The following is an 18,108-nucleotide window of genomic DNA, read 5'->3' as shown; positions in this document are numbered from 1 at the left end:
CAGGCAAGAGATCTTTGCTTTGTTTGCTCAGTAGCTCTTTTGATTGTTTGCATAGATAGTGCTGAACATGGACTCCTGATGAATTCATTGTAAACCCCAACGAGCAGCTGATCTGCTCACTGAAGTATGACCCGATTTGCAGAGCATGCTGAATATGAACCGCTCTACCACAACCAGTACATCCATCTTCTTCCGGGAGAACATTGGAACGGAGAGATGGAAGCTAAAGGATAATAAATAATTACCGCTGTGATTGACACGTCTGGCCAGCGGAGGAGGGGACCTCATTAGCCGTGTCCATCCAATGCGGCTCCGTCACTGTGACACTGTCAAATGCAGTCCCTATTAGTGCCACTTACAGACTCGGACCCTGCCTTAGAGCATGCTTCGCTAGCGGGGCGCGATTTAAAACGGATCGCTAGCACCACTGTCACCATTCAATATTGCTAAGTTTGGGCTTGTTTTAAGCCAAGGATGAGCAGCCTGGCACTGGGTTAGATGCTTGTCAGCTAGAGTAATAGCATGTCAGAGAGCTTGGGCTATCATAGAGTGGCCGCTAGTGTCTGCGTAATTAAGAGACTTTATTAGATGGCAGTCCGAAGCACTGTAACGCTGAATGTAGATGTTCATGTTCATATTTGTATCATATTTCTTCCCCCTTGTTCCCAGGTAGCAGGGATTGAAGGCATGCTAATCGCTAATAGGAAGGTGGAGAACCAGGTGAAGACGTACATTACTTACAACAAAGGCCGGGACTGGAGGCTTTTGCAGGCGCCTGCTACTGACCTAACAGGAAATCCCATTCATTGTGTGCTGGTAAGAAACACATGGGTTGGAAGGATTCTTTGTTTGGATCATTTATTTACTTACTTACTTACAACTAACACAATTTATGTTAGTGAGCGAATTACTCCTATTCCTGTAACTTGGCCAGTTTGTTATTCTTGTTAATCATTAATATAATTCAATTATTTTTATTTAATTTTACTTTAACACATTTTTATTTTTTTTACCTTGGTGAGTGAACTATTCTTTTAACTTGGTCAGTTTGACATTCATGTTAATCATAACTAAATTACCTACTATTTTATTTTATTTTATTTTATGTTATTGTATGTTATTATGAGTGAGGGAACTATTCCTTTAACTTTATTTATGTTAATCATTACTAAAATACCTACAATTGTTATTTTATTTTATTTTTATTTTATTTTTTTCATAAGTCAGTGAACTATACCTTTAACTTGGCCAGTTTGTTATTCATAATTATTTTTATTTTAATGTTTTTTATTTTTATTTTTAATGTATTATTTTTTTAATTTTATTTTACAACACTTTATTAGTGATTTTGTTCCTTTAACTTGGTTAGTTGTTATTCATGTCAGGCATTACTGAAAAAAATATACAGTTATTTTATGTTATGCCAAGTTTTATTAGTAAGTTAACCATTCCTTTAAGTTGGTCTGTTTGTTTTTCTTGTTAACATTACTAAATACATAAAATAATTGTATTGTATTGTTTTATTTATTTATTTAGTTTGATTGTTTTTTTTTGTTGTTGTTGTTTTTTTGTTGTTGTTTTACACATAAAATAATAATTTGCTTGCTTACAAGCATTATGTTATAATAAAATAAAATACATTAATTGTAAGTATTTGTAGTTTTTGTAAGTTAAAGGAAGAGTTCACTCACTAATAAACATTACTCTGGTGATTTGATTTGATTTGATTTGATTCATGGGTCAGCTTGTTATTTATGGGAATACAAAAGAAATCTAGACCAAATGTTCTAGGAAATTTGGGAACTATTTATTTTATTAACATGCGGCTAGCTTAACTTAAATTCTTTCAAGGTAATATTATTTCTCCAACAGATTTGATTAAAGGCAACAGACTCTGTAATGCTTAATCAGAAATGATATAAGATCTACTCAAGTAATACCTTTTTATTATTTGTAAATGGGAAATAGTTTCAGTGTATTGATATGGATAGAGACTCATTAATATTTAGCAGCCATATCATGTTTAGAGTCAAAAGAAAAACATCAAGGCCAAAGAAACACACACAGAAAGCTCCAGCAGACTGAAGTGGCTGTAATAGTCCTCTGCTTTGACACTCTCATTAGGCTCCTATAATCCTTACCATTACCGACTCGAAATTCTGTTGCCTTTGCCATCCACATAATAATGTCAAGCCACCTATTGAGGGGATGAAAAGGACAATTTGTGATGCATGGAGAGCAGATATAATTCTGGTTTTGTTATGTTGGAGGTCCCAGGAGAGTTGCTTCTCTGCTTTAATGTCAAATCCCTGTCTTTCGCCGGTAATGACTGTAAAGGGCAATTAGCATTCACGGTAAGGGTAGCGGTCTCGACAGAGGGTACTCCAAACATGATTATATTGCATTATTTGTCCCTTTTTTGGTGGAAACCGCAGTCAATATGTTATTGCTATTCATTAGAGCTTTTCAAGTTGTTATCTTTCTAGTGTTAGATAAATGAGTACATGATACCCACTATTGCACTCAGTAATAAAACATCACAGCCACAGTACCCTTTATTACAAAGCCAAACACATACTTCTACAAGTCATGGCTGGAGGCTCTCTACATTTGTAAGCATCAACGCTACATGTTATTTCTGAGTATTTACTAACACAGACCAATCGGCTGGAAGATTGAGGCTACAATTCAGCAACAGTAAAATGAAATCAAATCCTATTTTATTTTGAAATGGTTTAAATTTGACTCTGTGTTAATAGTATTATACATTTGTCATATACATTACCATTCAAAAGTTTGATTCACGATTTGTTAAATGTTTTTAAAAGAAGTCTCTAAAGGTCACCAAGGCTGCATTTATTTGATCAAAAATACAATAAAAAACTGTAATATTTTGAAATATTATTAAAATTTAAAATAGCTGTTTTAATGTATTTTAAATATATAATTTATTCATGTGATGCAAAGCTGAATTTTCAGCATCATTACTCCAGTCTTCAATGTCCCATGATCCTTCAGAAATCATTCTAATATGCCAATTTGCTGCTCAAAAAAACATTTATTATCAATGCTGAGAAAAGTTATGCTGTTTTTTTTTTCCCACAATTTTTGATAGAATTTGATGTTTTTTATGTGTTTATTTATATTTTTTGATAACTTGAAACAGTCTTTACTGTCACCTGTCACTTTTGAAGTTTTCCAAAAAAAATATTTTTATCCGTTTTGTTTTTTGTTTAATAAATAAATAAATAAATAAATAAATAAATAAGCAAGCAAGTTGGCCCCATTTTGAATAGTAGTGCAACTACAACTGCACTTACATTATAGAAACAAAAGAATTAGACCGACAGTATAGGTTTTTTAAGTCAAAACACAAAAAAATATCTACTTTTTTTTCATTTCTGATTCTGACAACACTTTATTTTAGGGTGTCCTTGTTACACGTTATATGTACAGGTACTTACTATTATAATAATAATAAATTCTGCATACTTACATGCAATTAACCCTAAGCCAAACCCTAATTCTAACCCTATCTATAGAGTAAGTACATGTAGTTAATTAATATTACTCGGTACTCAAATGTATAATTACACTGTAACAAAGACACCTTAAAATAAACTTCAACCGATATTTTTATTTCATTATAAACTTCCACAAAATTGTCATTTTTGAGTGAACAATTGCTATTACTATTAAGTGGCTGTACCACGTGATAAAAACTGAAATAGGGCATCGGCGATGTGCCTTCGGCTGCTTCCAGTGCAGACAGCTGATCATAATGAGCACGATTTAATTTTGACGAGTCACGTCACACCATAGTGTTATGCTGCTTTGCAATCCAGGAAATCAACTTCCTACTTTGAAAAGTGTAATAGAATCCCACTTAAACTTGGAAACAGAAATTCATCCCTCAAGACAATGTGTGCCTTTCTGGCACCTAGAGAGATGTACATTGTTAATGCAAAACATTATAAGCAAACAAAATACATCAACAAGTCATAGTTCCTACATTATGTGATAAAAATGTTTGCAGATGTTAGCAGAGAAAGGCGTGATCCTGTATGTTGATAATTATGCCCCTATAGAACATGTTAACATTGCACAGAAACATTTATTCTCTGTAATTTGGTTGCCAGACATCTTCTTTGTTCACAGTCGAACACCTGCTAAGCGAAGATTGCGATTGGCATTTTGTTTTGTTTTGTATCGTCTGGCCTTTATGGTTTAAAATAAGACATATCAGGTTGGAATATTCTACATCTGAATTTAAACGGAACACAGAATCATTCCCACAACAGCTATAATTTTCTAAATTATGTTTGTGTTGCCTTGATATTAACTTGATTTGACTGAGTTTGCTTTGTAGATTTATTGTCTTGATTTACCTGAGCTGTGTTATTTTGTTTACACGGTAGATATCCGACGGCAAGATTAACGGTATCCGTATGCAATAGATCACCCAGCATTATCCATGTTTCTCCAGGGTCATGACAGTGAATTATAGGAGTTGTTTCTGTATTATGAATTGTGTAATATTAAGCATAAAGTCGCCTGTGTTATGGCCGACGCAGCAGCACTCGTGCGCTTATTGTCTTAGACTTTCTCATGCCTGCGGGATCACGTCGGCTTCTTTTGATTGACAGCTACATAATAGCTTTGTTGTGGCTAATGGAGGATGTGTCACTTTCTCTCTGCTCAGCCGTTTTGCTCGCTGCACCTACAACTGCAGATGTCAGAGAACCCGTACCTCTCAGGCTCCATCTCCACCAAGAGCTCGGCGCCGGGAGTCATCGTGGCTACAGGTAAATGAAAACACGAGCAGCATGTGTGGGACTGTCATGTTCAGCCTCTGTTGGGTGTGTTGGCATGTTTGTAAGAAATTTAAACATTGCTTGTTACGTCAGGCTGGTCACTAAGGATGCTTTCACGCCAGAGCTTTTGCTGCAGACCCTTATGTTTGTTTGCAGTCTGCATTTGATCCGTTTAGTGGGATTTTGGCACCAATTGAAAATGTAATTTGGAGTACGACTTGGCTTGTTTATGAGCAAATCACCCTAAATCACAAATACAAACAACTTTTAAATGGATATTTCACCTGAAAATGAAAATTATTTACTCACCCTCATGTCGTCCCAAACAAATATGACTTTCTGTTTTTTCTGGAACATGAAATAGGCTTTTTTGAGAAATTTGGAAGTCAGCGGTGAACAAAACTTTTTGGTTACCAACATACTTCAAAATGCCTGTTTTGTTCGGAAGGAAAAAATGCATGTTTGAGTAAATGATGATAGCTAATTTTCATTTTTGGGTGAACTATCTATGATGTAGCCCACACATTTGCATGTTTGATGCTGGGGGTAAGCAGATACACATCAGATTTTATTTTATTGATTATTTTACATTGTTACATATGTTTGTAGTGCGTGAACTATTCCTTTTACTCAGTCAGTTTGTTATTCATGTTAATCATTAACATGAATAACAAACTTTTATTATTGTTTTATTTTATTTTATTTTATATAAAGGTGGTTGTAATAAGGCCTTGTGACAATGTGCTCCACGTAATAGGCCCCTCTTTATGGGTACATAATGTAAAAAAAAGAAGAAAAAAAAGGAATCAACGTATTCATGAATGTAGACCACATATTTGTAAAATTAATATGGAACAAAGAAAATATTTTGAACACCAAGTGCATTCACTTACACTTTCAAAAACCTAAAAAAAAAATGTTAGTTCATGATTATTAAAACACACACACGATTGTTTTTGGGGGGACATCCCATAGGCGTAATGGTTTTTATACTGTACAAACTGTATGTTATTGCCCTACACCTAACCCTACCCCTTACAGGAAACTTTGTGCTATTTCAGATTTTCAATACACTCCATTCTGTGTGATTTATAAGCGTTTTGAAAAGTGGGGACATGGGGTAATGTCCTGAAAAGTTACCTTCTCCTTGTAATACCTGTCATACCCTTGTCATTATACAAATTTATGTCCTCATTTGTCACAAAAACGCGCACACTCACACACATAGCAGTGTAAATACTCATTTCTCTATACACTTGTTCTGTTTAATGAGTGGTCTGGTGTCAAATATTTGTCATCTTATGTCCAATCAGTTTTGAAATAGCCCCTCATTTTAAATATACGAAAGTTCTTTAAACATGAACAGCTCTCTCATTTCACATTCCCAGCGGGTTTGCTGCTAGAGTTGTCACTTGAAGGAAACAAACTCATTTCTCACAGGTAACTCAAGGACGTACAATCACTTCCCCTCGGTTCATTTTGACAGTCTTAGAACAGGGCAACAGCACACAGCGGAGGCGACTGTGGGTGGGTTTACGCTACTCATGATGTTTGTGTGTGTAGGCGTAAAACAACACAACTAGAAGTAGACAAGAGTAGAAGTTGTGGCACACTTACCTTGTCTTCCTCTTGTAATCTCTTCTGTAATACCGAGTCATTAGAGGGGAAACATATTGCTCAGAAGTTTCTTTTTAATATTTCATTTAAGTAACTTTGATCTAAAATGCACAAAATGAGCCAATTGGTGACATAGTGGGAAAGTATGGAGATATAAAATGAGTAAGGGTAGCATAGCTCAAATCATTTGGTCTTGGATGAGATATTTGATAAGAAGTGTTTGATTTCATACTGTGGCACTTGATTTTTAATTCCAGACTTTTGTGTCTTGGTAATTCTGAGCACAGTGTGAGACATCAAGATTTTTTCTTTTCAAAACCTCAATTTAACCTCATTGCTGTTTGGAAACAACCATTCTTTTGTGCAATATGCTTGTGTGTCAGGATTGTGGGCTCATGAACATGCCAGTCAGAACTGAGTTTGTTTGTATGCATGTTGTGAGTATATTGAGTTTGTATGACCATGGATTGAGCGAATATTGAACCATGCTGTCTGACCTCAATTACAAAAGCTGCTTATTCAAGTACAAATACACATTTGTTGATTTATGAATTTTGAATGTGCTATGCTGGTGTTCGACATTGTTTCATTATTTAACACAAATATTTATTTATTTATCTTTTTGGATTTGGTTCGTTTCTTAGGAAATATTGGCTCCGAGCTGTCTTACAATAATGTGGCGATGTTCATTTCATCAGATGCAGGCAATAACTGGAGACAGGTATGGCTGGTTCATACTGGTTCATACTTCCCATTTAGCCACTTGATAGCAACAATTTTATTTTATTTTTTTCAAGTAACTCACAGAGGGTTTTTAAGTGTGTATTTTATGTCATAGAATAAAATGTGAAAATATCTTAAATAGGGCTGTCAAGATACCTAGATTCAATTAGAGTACTCAATTTTTTAAAAAAATCCGCCAACTACCATCACCCCGTGGACCTCCCAGACACCACTGGACTCAGCTGGAGAGAAGGGATCCTCCGGTGTCTGGAGAGTGTTCAGCCCCGATCCAGAATCAGCCCGCCGCTCGATCCTCAGCCAATCCCGCTGTTCACAGGGAAATCAACGCTTTGCAAGCCCGGCTACTGTCCTCACCCCAGAGGCTGCTCCAGAAAGCCCTCTTTCGTATCCTGAGTCTCCTTCATCTCCTTCATCTCCGCTGGTTCCATCCAACCTTTCTCCATCTCATATGCCAGTGGCCGGGCCAAGGACAAAGGCCACGCAATCTCCTATTCTGCCATGGCCTCCTGAGTCTCCTGATCCACCATGGCTCCCCAAACTCCATGATCCGCCCTGGGATCCAGGGCACCCACCCCCCCTCCCCGATGGAACTGTTACGGCACGAGACGCGCCTTCCAGGAGAGGGGGGGCAATATCTGTCACGTGTCTGTTTCTGTTTAGTTCCGTTTTGCCCTTATTTGGTTTGTTTCCTGTTCCCATTAGTTCATTTGTCTAATTATCATTCGTATCACCTGTGTTAATTAATCATCTTGTTGGTTCTTTTGTTTCCCTATCTTTATAAGCCTTCTGTTTCCCTCTAGTCTTCGTCTTGGATTAATGTTATTTCAGTGGAATGTGTGTGTTAATGCTCATTAAAAACTCCTTTCGTTAAATCATTCTTTGTGCGCTTGTGCTATAACCACATACCGTAACAGATACGTACGTGTGTGTCAGAGCAGCTCCATTCACAGTAAATGCTGTTCCACACAAACTGTTATCATTTACATGTGTGGAGCATCTCAAAATCTCTGCATATTGTTGCGAGTTTGCATTTATTGTACCGTTCATCTGGGAATTCAATGTGCGCCATGTCATGAGATTTGTAAGGTAAATAATTTATAAGCCTACGTAAACACAGAAGAACACATCAATATATTTCTCAATATGCTAACTGTTCATCACAATTTCAAAATAAGAGTTTAAACCCTCGCTTTGAGTTTACATGTTTTGATGTCCACGTATTTAAGAAATTACAGTGGTTGTAGCATTTCTTTTTTAAAGAAGGCCAAATATTCAAGATTAAATGGACATTTGAATTAAAAGTTGTTTAGTCAATATTAAACGAATTAGATTGCGCAGTAAAGTGTAAAAACAATTGGCATGCTGTTGGCGCCCTCTGCAGGCATTATAATGCGTAATGTACATAGCTCTATTGTTTATAAGACATTATTTATTTTATGCAATTCTAAAGACTATTGTTCACTTAGGTCAATTTTTACTACCATGAAAAAAATTATTATAATTATCTGATTACTCAAATAATCGTCAGAATAATCGACCTCGATTACCAAAATAATCATTACTGACTGCCCTAATCTTGAGCTTGTATTAACCACAAACCTTATATTTCAGGCAGTATACCAAAAACCCATTTAAAAAACACCACATTGATTCAGAACGATGGAACCGGAAGTACTTAAAGGGATAGTTCACCCAAAAATGAAAATTTGATGTTTATCTGCTTACCCCCAGGACATCCAAGATGTAGGTGACTTTGTTTCTTCAGTAGAACACAAATGACTATTTTTAACTCAAACCGTTTCAGTCTGTCAGTCATATAACGGCAGTCAATGGGCTCCATGGCTTTAAGAGTAAAAAAAAAAAAAAACATGCACAGACAAATCCAAATTAAACCCTACGGCTCGTGACGATACATTGAGGTCTAAAGACACGAAACGATCGGTCTGTGCAAGAAACTGAACAGTATTTATATCGTTTTTTACCTCTGATCCACCACAATGTCTAACTGTCCTGAGCACGTTCAAAACAGCTGGCGCGTGACGCATATTCTTCTTCTTCTTCTTGCTTTACAGCGGATCGCAGACTTATAAGTGCATTACCCCCACCTATCTCTCAAATAGACCATTGACACTCTATCTGCAATCTCAATTAGGAGTGTCAATGGTCCATTTGAGAGATAGGTGGTGGTAATGCACTTATATGTCTGCGATCCGCCGTAAAGCAAGAAGAAGAATTTGGTTTTGTCTGTGTATGTTTTTTTTGACTCTCAAAGCCGTGGATCCCATTGACTAACTGACTGACAGACTGCAACGGTTTGAGTTAAAAATATTCGTTTGTGTTCTACTGAAGAAACAAAGTCACCTACATCTTGGATGCCCTGGGGGTAAGCAGATAAACATCAAATTTTCATTTTTAGGTGAACTATCCCTTTAAATGCTAACTTTGGCTGGGTTTTGTCCTTCAAAAATATGTAATCTCTGTAGAACTATATTGCAAAACCGAAAAGGTTAAACCAGAGTACAAAAACTAGAAAACTTATTTATGACTGTGAGATAGAGTACACAAATTTCTAAACAAAAGTGCCTTTTTGAGCCTATTTGTGCAATAAAATGAAAATAACCCCATGTTGTTCTTCCCATGATGCAGATTTTTGAGGAAGAGCACAACGTGTGGTTTTTGGACAAAGGTGGAGCTTTGGTTGCCGTGAAGCAGCCCACTGTGCCCACTAGACATCTTTGGTAGGTGAAAATAAGCTTGCTTCTGCCAGGTTTATTCATGCTGGTTTGGTGAAATTCCTGCTTCAGTTACTTCGGTCGGCACTCCATCTGTCTGACAGGGTCGGTTCTGTGCTATTAAGATCATTGAGGGAAAAAAATCAATCGTTGGGTTGGTGTAGATCGAACATGCTCCCCACACGAATAAAAATGAAACGGCAGGACACGAAGGCTGCCAAATAACAGATTGGAATCAGTTTTTACGTGGCACACCATGGAAAGTGTTCCATATTAAAGCTTCCCACTTATCCCCCCGAGTTCACACATTGGTTCCTTCTTCAAATTGGCCCTCCCTGGTTTTGCTTCACTGATGTTTAATCCTCCAGAGTCTCAAATCTTTTCTCTCTTATCACTCGAAGCGTTTGGCTTTAGTTTTAGGCCCACTGAAGTGTGGCACCTTCATTTTTTAGTTCTCTTAAACAACTCAAGCGAGACAGTAAGTGGAGTCACAACTGTGGAGGGCAGTCGTGTCATTTCCTGAGAGTATGACTTCAAATAACAGACTTGACTGTGTGTTCTCTTAATGGATACATGTCAACACTACCTCCGACTTTTGCTTTTAGCAGACCGGAGACTACTTGGAAGCAGTGCCATTGTGCATCGTTGCAACCTTGTCACACATGCTAGCCTACTGTTTGCACCTGTGGAATGATGTTGATAAGCTGTCAGAAAATATCATGATCAGACTTGAAGGAAGAAAGTTCTCCAGCTTTTACTTGCTTCTGTTCCCTCCCCCCATTTGTGGACGTTAAGATCTAGAAACATTGTTATGTTTCCATGTTGCATCTGGTTTTCTTCAACCTCTGCTTTCTTTTTTTTCCTTTTCTATCTTTTTTTTTATCTTTATTGTACTTTTACTGGGTTTTATGTATCTCTACTTTTTGGTTATATCTGCTTCCCTCTAAAACAGATTATTCAAAGTATAGTTCAGCCATGAATGAAATTCTGTCATCATTTACTTACACTTCCAAACCTGCATGTAGTAGTGGATAGTAACTGATTACATGCAATCTGGATTACGTAATCAGACTTCAAAAATTAAGTACTTGTAATTAGATTATATTGCATTTAAAAATACTCATAATCAGACTACAGTTACACAATATAGCAGTGCATTATGCATATTATTGATTATCTCCGATTCTTTTTCATTTTTTAAATGTACCTTTCTAAAATAGAATTGAAATTAAATACATTTAGAATATTGCCACACAGCATTTAACCACTGGATTTGCAAAAATCACTTTAGTTTTTATTTGAGTTCTCATTTAAGTAACACATTTGCATGTTCATGATTCTCGGACGTTGGTTAATGGTCATGCAGGTAAACACATTTTTGTAATATATCTTTTTTTAGCAAGTGTAATGTGTTGACGTACTGTAATGTAACGTTTAATGCACATTCATTTTGTTTATTACAATTTGAAATAGAATATATATATATTTTATCAATATGATACAAGATTATCCTATTTAAATCAATATGATAAACAAGTTAGGTTGAAAGTAATCTAAAAGTAATCAAAAAGTAGTTATATTACCTAAAATGTGTAATGTAATGAATGGATTACGTTACTAACTGCAATTTATTTTATGTAATCTGGAATCAGTAACGGACTACAATTCACAAGTATTCTACCCAGCACTGCATGCACAACATTCTTTTGTTTGTTTGTAGTTTTGTCATCCATTGACATTTGAACATCTCAATGTGTTCTGCAGGATCAGCTTTGATGAAGGTCGTCAGTGGACTCGTCACAGTTTCTCAGCCATGCCGCTGTTTGTGGACGGTGTTCTGGTGGAGGCAGGTGCAGAAAATCAGATCATGACGTAAGTCTATAGAAGTTTGTTTTTGACCACCGTCTTTCTCTCACACACACACAGCCTGTGCGTCCTCATTATGTCCTATTCATTACAGAAGAATAGATTCCTCTGAGCTCTAAAAACCTGTTCGTTCAAGAGATACACTCGTGAGGAAAGGTTAATTAATCAGACTCTTAAGCTAATGTTGTTAGTCTCAGTGAACCAATAACACTTCTCATTATGTCTCAGTGCTGGTATATAGATTAATAGGGTTGTATCATACTTTTTAATTATTACTTTGAACACAAATGAAACTGAAGGACTGAAAGACGGAACTGACATTAACAGGAAATTATTGTTAAAAATAAATTATAACAGGGATCTGCGTAAGGATCTGCAGAGCGGTAGGTGCTACACACACATAGAAACGAATTACAGAATGAATTACATAGGGCATTGTTCACTCTGAATTCAGATAATGATACTAACCCCATACTGTACAATTTATAGGATACAGGGAGCAATTTCAGACATAGCTAATGAAGTAACCCAGGAATGCTCAATCTGGTCTTTGGAGATGTACCTTTCTGCAAAGTTTAATTCCAATGCTTACACGTCTGGACCAGCTAATGAAAGTCTCCTGGTTTACATGAAAATGAGTGAGCAGTATGAGAATTAAACATTTCTTTGTCAATTGGCAGGTTTTTTGGACACTTCAGTCATCGTTCTGAATGGCAGCTTATCAAAATTGACTACAAGTCCATATTCACCAGAAGGTGCACAGAGGGAGACTACCAAACCTGGCACCTGCATAACCAGGTAAAACGAAAAACAAGCAAAAACACAATTTCAAAATTGTAATATATGTTGCAACTGACTTAGATATGACTTTCTTAGGGTGAGCCATGCATAATGGGTCAAAAGCAGATCTACATGAAGCGTCGTCCAGGAAACTACTGCATGGTGGGATGGGACAACTCCAGGATCCTGTCTGCAGAACCGTGCATTTGCAGAGCACACGACTTTGAATGGTGAGTGAGCAGCACGCTTAACCAAATGAACTGATAAAAGATCCACCCACTGATCCGACAGCTACATCAGTGATTTCCTGCAGGTATATCTTTTCTCGTGATTCTAAAAGAATTGTCTTGAATGGTTTAATTTACTTTAGACTGACTGTGATATTAATTTGATCTGACTCCAATTAAAGAAGGTCTCAAATGTAGTCTGATTCTAATTATATGCTGATCATCATTTTAGATGTGATCTTAATTTAGATATTTGATTATTATTATGGGCATATTATGATTCATTCATTTTGCTAGTCACAGTCTCACAAACTGGCTAGAGTTTACAACTAATATGATTAAGTTTGGCCGCCACATGCTTGCTCAAAACAAAATAATATAGCCATATACAATCATTTAATAATTTTATTCAGTTAGGATGTATTAAATTGATCAAAAGTGGCATTAAAACATTTACTGTATAATAGTATAAAATATTTATATTTCAAATAAAGGTGGTTCTTTTGAACTTCTATTCATTAAAAATCCTGCATTACAGTTTCCACAAAAAATATGAATTAGCAACTGATTCTAAAATTGGTAATAAAAGGAAATGTGTCTTAAGCAGCAAATCCAGATATTAGAATGATTTCTGAAGGATCATGTGACACTGAAACCTGGAGTGATGATGCTAAAAATTCAGCTTTGCCATCAAAGAAATACATTAAAAGTTAAAATGCATTAAAATAGAAAACAGTTATTTTAAACTGTAATAATATTTCACAATATATTACCATTTTTACTGTATTTTTATTTATTTATTGAATAAATAAATGCTAATTTGGTGAACATAAGAGACTTATGCTCATAAACTTTTATCGGTGATAAATTTATTAAATCAGTGTAAACCAGTTCACAGATGCTCAATACACAACATCACATATTTATTTGTTGAGTCAATATATCAAACCGTTCAAACATAGCAAGACCTGAAACTCCTGCAAACATAAAGTGCGGTCTAGATTTTCTTGCGCTTTATAGTTTTGTTGTTTTGTGTTCTACTCTGCTCTTTAGGTGGGATCACAGGTATTTATAAAACCACATGGCCTTCATGTTCTGTTCACTGGCGATCCGGGAGCTGTTTTCAAAGATCTCAGAATAGACTTCTACACCAGTGGACTGGTTAACCCCCTCTGTAGGGTCAGTGTAGGTGGGAAAGGTGCTTTATTAGGATCAAGATGCATGATTCAGACAGTCCCTGGGCTTTTAAAGGCCGCAGGGCTGAGAGGAGAAGAAGAGAAGATCGAGGTTCTTTATCATTGTAGTCTGTTGTTGTCTGTCTGGAGGTTCTTTTAAAGTATATATAAATACCTCGGGATCTACATCATTTATCACATTCACAGAGAAGTGTTTTATCTTCTTCCAACAACGCGCAGTGCATCCTTACTTTGTCTTTAATATGTTCTCCTGTTCTGTTTGATCTTGTTTTGCAGCAAATAGTACAGTTACAAATCTCAGTGACGGGATCTTAACATGCTTTTAGATATGTGTTCATTTGTCTTCTCTATATGCAAGTCGTCCCTAGGTTGCCTTTTGAGATTTATCGCGCGTCTTTAATTTGCAGAGTACTTTGATTCTAACACTAGAATTTTTCATTAAGCAATGCTTTGTTCAACATATGAAAGGAATGGACCCCCTAAAAAGATGAACGCCTTGCTAGGACCCTCCTACTAAAATATGAAGAAAGCTGATTTTTTTTTTTCATATAAAGAAATATTTTTACTATGTGAGAAATGTACTATGTTGTATTTCTCTTTCTTTCTTTCTTTCTTTCTTTCTTTCTTTCTTTCCCAAAAGTATGTGAATACATCTTTTGGAAATTATTTTTGCTGAAAATTCATCCTCTTCTCTTAGAGGTCTGTTGCATTCACTGATTAAGAATGTCAGAGGGAGGATTTATTTAAAAAAAAACTGTCTCTGACATTTTTCTGATTCTCTGTGACACGAAGCCCGCCTACGTAAGAACAGAAGCATTGCATGGAGTAACTTTATACCGTCAATGTGTATGATTATACAGGGCAAATACTGTATATTAATACAAATACTTCAATGCTTTTGACTAATCTTGACTAAAATATTCTAATCTTGATTATTTCTCATTTTTATGAGAAAAACATTCATCATATGTTCTGGAACAAAGAACAGATCATAACCTCAGTTGATCTTCAAGTGGATTTTTGTATAATGTGTGATGGTGTGGATTTTTGGTGATAGTAGTGACATTTTTCAGTTTTTACAGAATGATGGTTGTCTTGGACTTAGAAAAGTTAACTTAAAATCATTTTACTTTACTTATATAAATAAAGAAATTAGTTTCATAATAAAATTATCCCCCCAAAAATTCTAGCAAATACCACTTATGGAAATTAGAAAAATAAAAGTCACCGAAGAGACATTACAAATAATGTAGTTCAGTAATCCTGAAAAAAAAAAAAAAAAGCATGCACATCTTCAGTGCTTAATTTTGTTTATATTTTAGTGTAAAAACAGAAAAATGCTAGGTTACACAATCACCATGGATCTGAGCAGAAAAGTAGCTTGTGAGTTGAATTCAGTATGAGATGTTCATTTGATCATTAAGGGTGCTGCAACTGAAATTGACTGAAAGTTGATGGGAGGACATCTTAACTTGACTGTACATTGATTATCTTGATTATATGTTGATCCTTTGAATTTTGCACATAACATATTGCTGCCAGACTCTTTATATGTCTACATTATTACCTCTGCCATCACAGCAATCTTCTCCTGATAACTGAATCTGTAATTCAACTTCCGTCCTATAGTTACATTTCAAGTCGTTTATATAAAAGCCAGAGCTGCAGCACGTAATTTAGCAGAAAACATTTATTTCCTTTTTATCAGGGGACATTATTATAATATGTCAACTTAAAAAGAAAAGGAACATGATGTTATTTTTGCTGTTTTGTTTTTGACGGGCAGTTGAGAAAGGAAAGAAAATGAGCAATTAGGACATGTTGCATACTAGACTCAAACCTACATGTTTCAAATGAGCGCTAAGCGTTCAGGCACAAGTTCAGAATTGCAACTCTTCATGGCTTTTTAACTTAAAGCCATTAAATAAAGTTTAAATAAACTTAGGATTAATTCTGCCAGAACAGAAGTTTAATTTATTTATTTTTTTATTGTTTTTGGTAATGCATTTTGTGTGATTTGTAGGTGTAATAGTCTGGATGATACAGACATGACAAACTACTAAACAGATTTAATTTGCATGCTAATTTGTTTTCAAATTTTACCCAGTTCTCTGTTTATCTTAAATTAACCAGATACAGCCAAGCTGTGGTACTTTTTTCTTCCATTGAGCCTCATTTCTGAATGAGAAAAACTTTAGCAGTTTAATTAAGTCCATTAGCTTCTGTGATATTTTGTTTCCGTATATTCATTGTCCAGATCAGTTCGGCCCACCGGTACATATTTCATCCTGCAGTTTTAAGATAGGAACAAAACAACTTTTGCTAAATTCGCTGTTATTCACAGAACTTTTAATTGCAAAAAATATCTTGTGACATGATATGCAGAGTAATTATTCTGTGGAATATAATATGTTGTCTCTTTCCATTAGCTCTGATACAGAGAGCTCATCTAATAAGTTTTATTGGTTTAGGTTGTGGTGTAAGAATTAAAAACACATCTTCTAGCTGCAGATATAAGATATGTGATACTGACAGAAGAACAAAATAACATTTGTAATGCATTTGTTGCAAGGACAACTGTAATTAGGAATTCTCCATTTCTTCACCATTTATAATAATAATTGCAGTTGGTGATGCAGTATGTAGATAACAATTAAGAGACTTTTTAAGCATGTATATATATACAGTGCTGCTGGAAAGTTTGTGAACCCTTTAGAATTGTCTATATTTCTGCATAAATCTGACCCAAAACATAATCAGATTTCCGCACAAGTCCTGAAAGTAGACAAAGAGAACTCAATCAAACAAGTGAGACAAAAATATTTTCTTTATCGTTTATTTATTCAGGAAAATGATCCAATATTGCATATCTGTGAGTGGCAAAAGTATGTGAATCTCTTGGATTAGCATTAATTTAAAGGTGAAATTAGACTCCATCTGTGCAAAGGTGTTTTCAGTCAGTGCAATGACTATCAAATGCCAGTATGTGACCTGTTTTATTCAAAGAACAGGGATCTATCAAAGTCTGATCATGTTTGTGCAAGTGAATCATGTCACAAACAATGGAGATTACCGAAGACCCGGAAAAAGATTTGATGTTGCTCATCAGGCTAAAAAAGGTTACAAAACCAAAAGAGTTTGGACTCCACAAATCCACAGTCAGACAGATTGTGTACAAATGGAGGAAATTCAAGACCACTGTTACCTTCCCGTGAAGTGGTCGACCAACAAAGGCCACTCTAAAGTAGAACGTATAATAGTCTGCGAGGTTGCAAAAGTTCCCAGGGTGACTTCTAAGTAACTAAAGGCCTTTCTCACATTGGCTAATGTTAATGTTCATGAGCCCACCATCAGAAGAACACTGAGCAAGCATGGTGTGCATGGCAGAGTTGCGAGAAGAAGGCACTGTTCTCCAAAAAGAAAATTGCTTGCTAAACATCATGTGGACAAGCCAGAGGACTATTGGAGAAAGGTTTAATGGATGGATGAAACCAAAATAGAACTTATTGGTTTAAACGAGAAGCTATTATATTCAGAGAAAAGAACACACTGCATTCCAGCTTAAGAATCTTATCCCATCTGTGAAACATGGTGGTCGTATCATGGCTTGGGCCTATTTTACATATGGGTGTTCCCGTTTGATTGGCAACTTGTTTGATTGGGTTCTCTTTGTCTACTTTCAGGACTTATATGAAAATCTGATGATGTTTTGGGCATATTTATGCAGAAATATAGAAATTTCTAAAGGGTTCACAAATTTTCAAGCAGCATTGTGTATATATACTGTATATATATATATATATATATATACACACACACACACACACACACACACATATTATCACAGTAGTGCAAGGAGCAAGGAGAACGCAGGAATTCACAAAACGAGAGCCTTTAATATCCAACAGGGTAAGACAGTACACAGACAGGGAAGACATTCAATACCGGAACTCAGAATAAGGGACAGACAAGGCTTAAATAATAATAATCAAACTAAACAAGATAACTAAATACAGCTGACACAAATTAACCAATAATTAACTAATAAGAACAAGCACTACCAAATAAGGATGTGACAGGAACACAACGGGAACACACGTGACACGTATGTGTGTGTGTGTGTGTGTGTGTG

The 18,108-nt window shown here is 35.7% G+C and overlaps 1 protein-coding gene across 6 annotated transcripts in view; it reads left to right on the top strand.

Moving 5' to 3' along the window:
• The window catches only part of sorcs3a (sortilin related VPS10 domain containing receptor 3a), a 244,706-nt gene that overhangs the window by 187,001 nt on the left and 39,597 nt on the right, over nt 1-18,108 (top strand). For all 6 annotated transcript variants that reach the window (XR_009270313.1, XR_009270314.1, XM_058771060.1 and 3 more), the window contains 7 exons: nt 670-816; nt 4,703-4,805; nt 7,076-7,152; nt 9,822-9,913; nt 11,672-11,779; nt 12,454-12,571; nt 12,650-12,783. Coding sequence is in view for 4 of the 6 variants with exons in the window: in XM_058771060.1 (XP_058627043.1) it covers nt 670-816; nt 4,703-4,805; nt 7,076-7,152; nt 9,822-9,913; nt 11,672-11,779; nt 12,454-12,571; nt 12,650-12,783 (779 nt within the window). In the remaining 2 variants the exon portion in view is untranslated. The remainder of the gene's footprint in view (nt 1-669; nt 817-4,702; nt 4,806-7,075; nt 7,153-9,821; nt 9,914-11,671; nt 11,780-12,453; nt 12,572-12,649; nt 12,784-18,108) is intronic.

Source organism: Onychostoma macrolepis, chromosome 01, assembly GCF_012432095.1.
Source record: "Onychostoma macrolepis isolate SWU-2019 chromosome 01, ASM1243209v1, whole genome shotgun sequence".
Taxonomy (NCBI): domain Eukaryota; kingdom Metazoa; phylum Chordata; class Actinopteri; order Cypriniformes; family Cyprinidae; genus Onychostoma; species Onychostoma macrolepis.
This window is presented reverse-complemented; position numbering and strand designations above follow the sequence as displayed.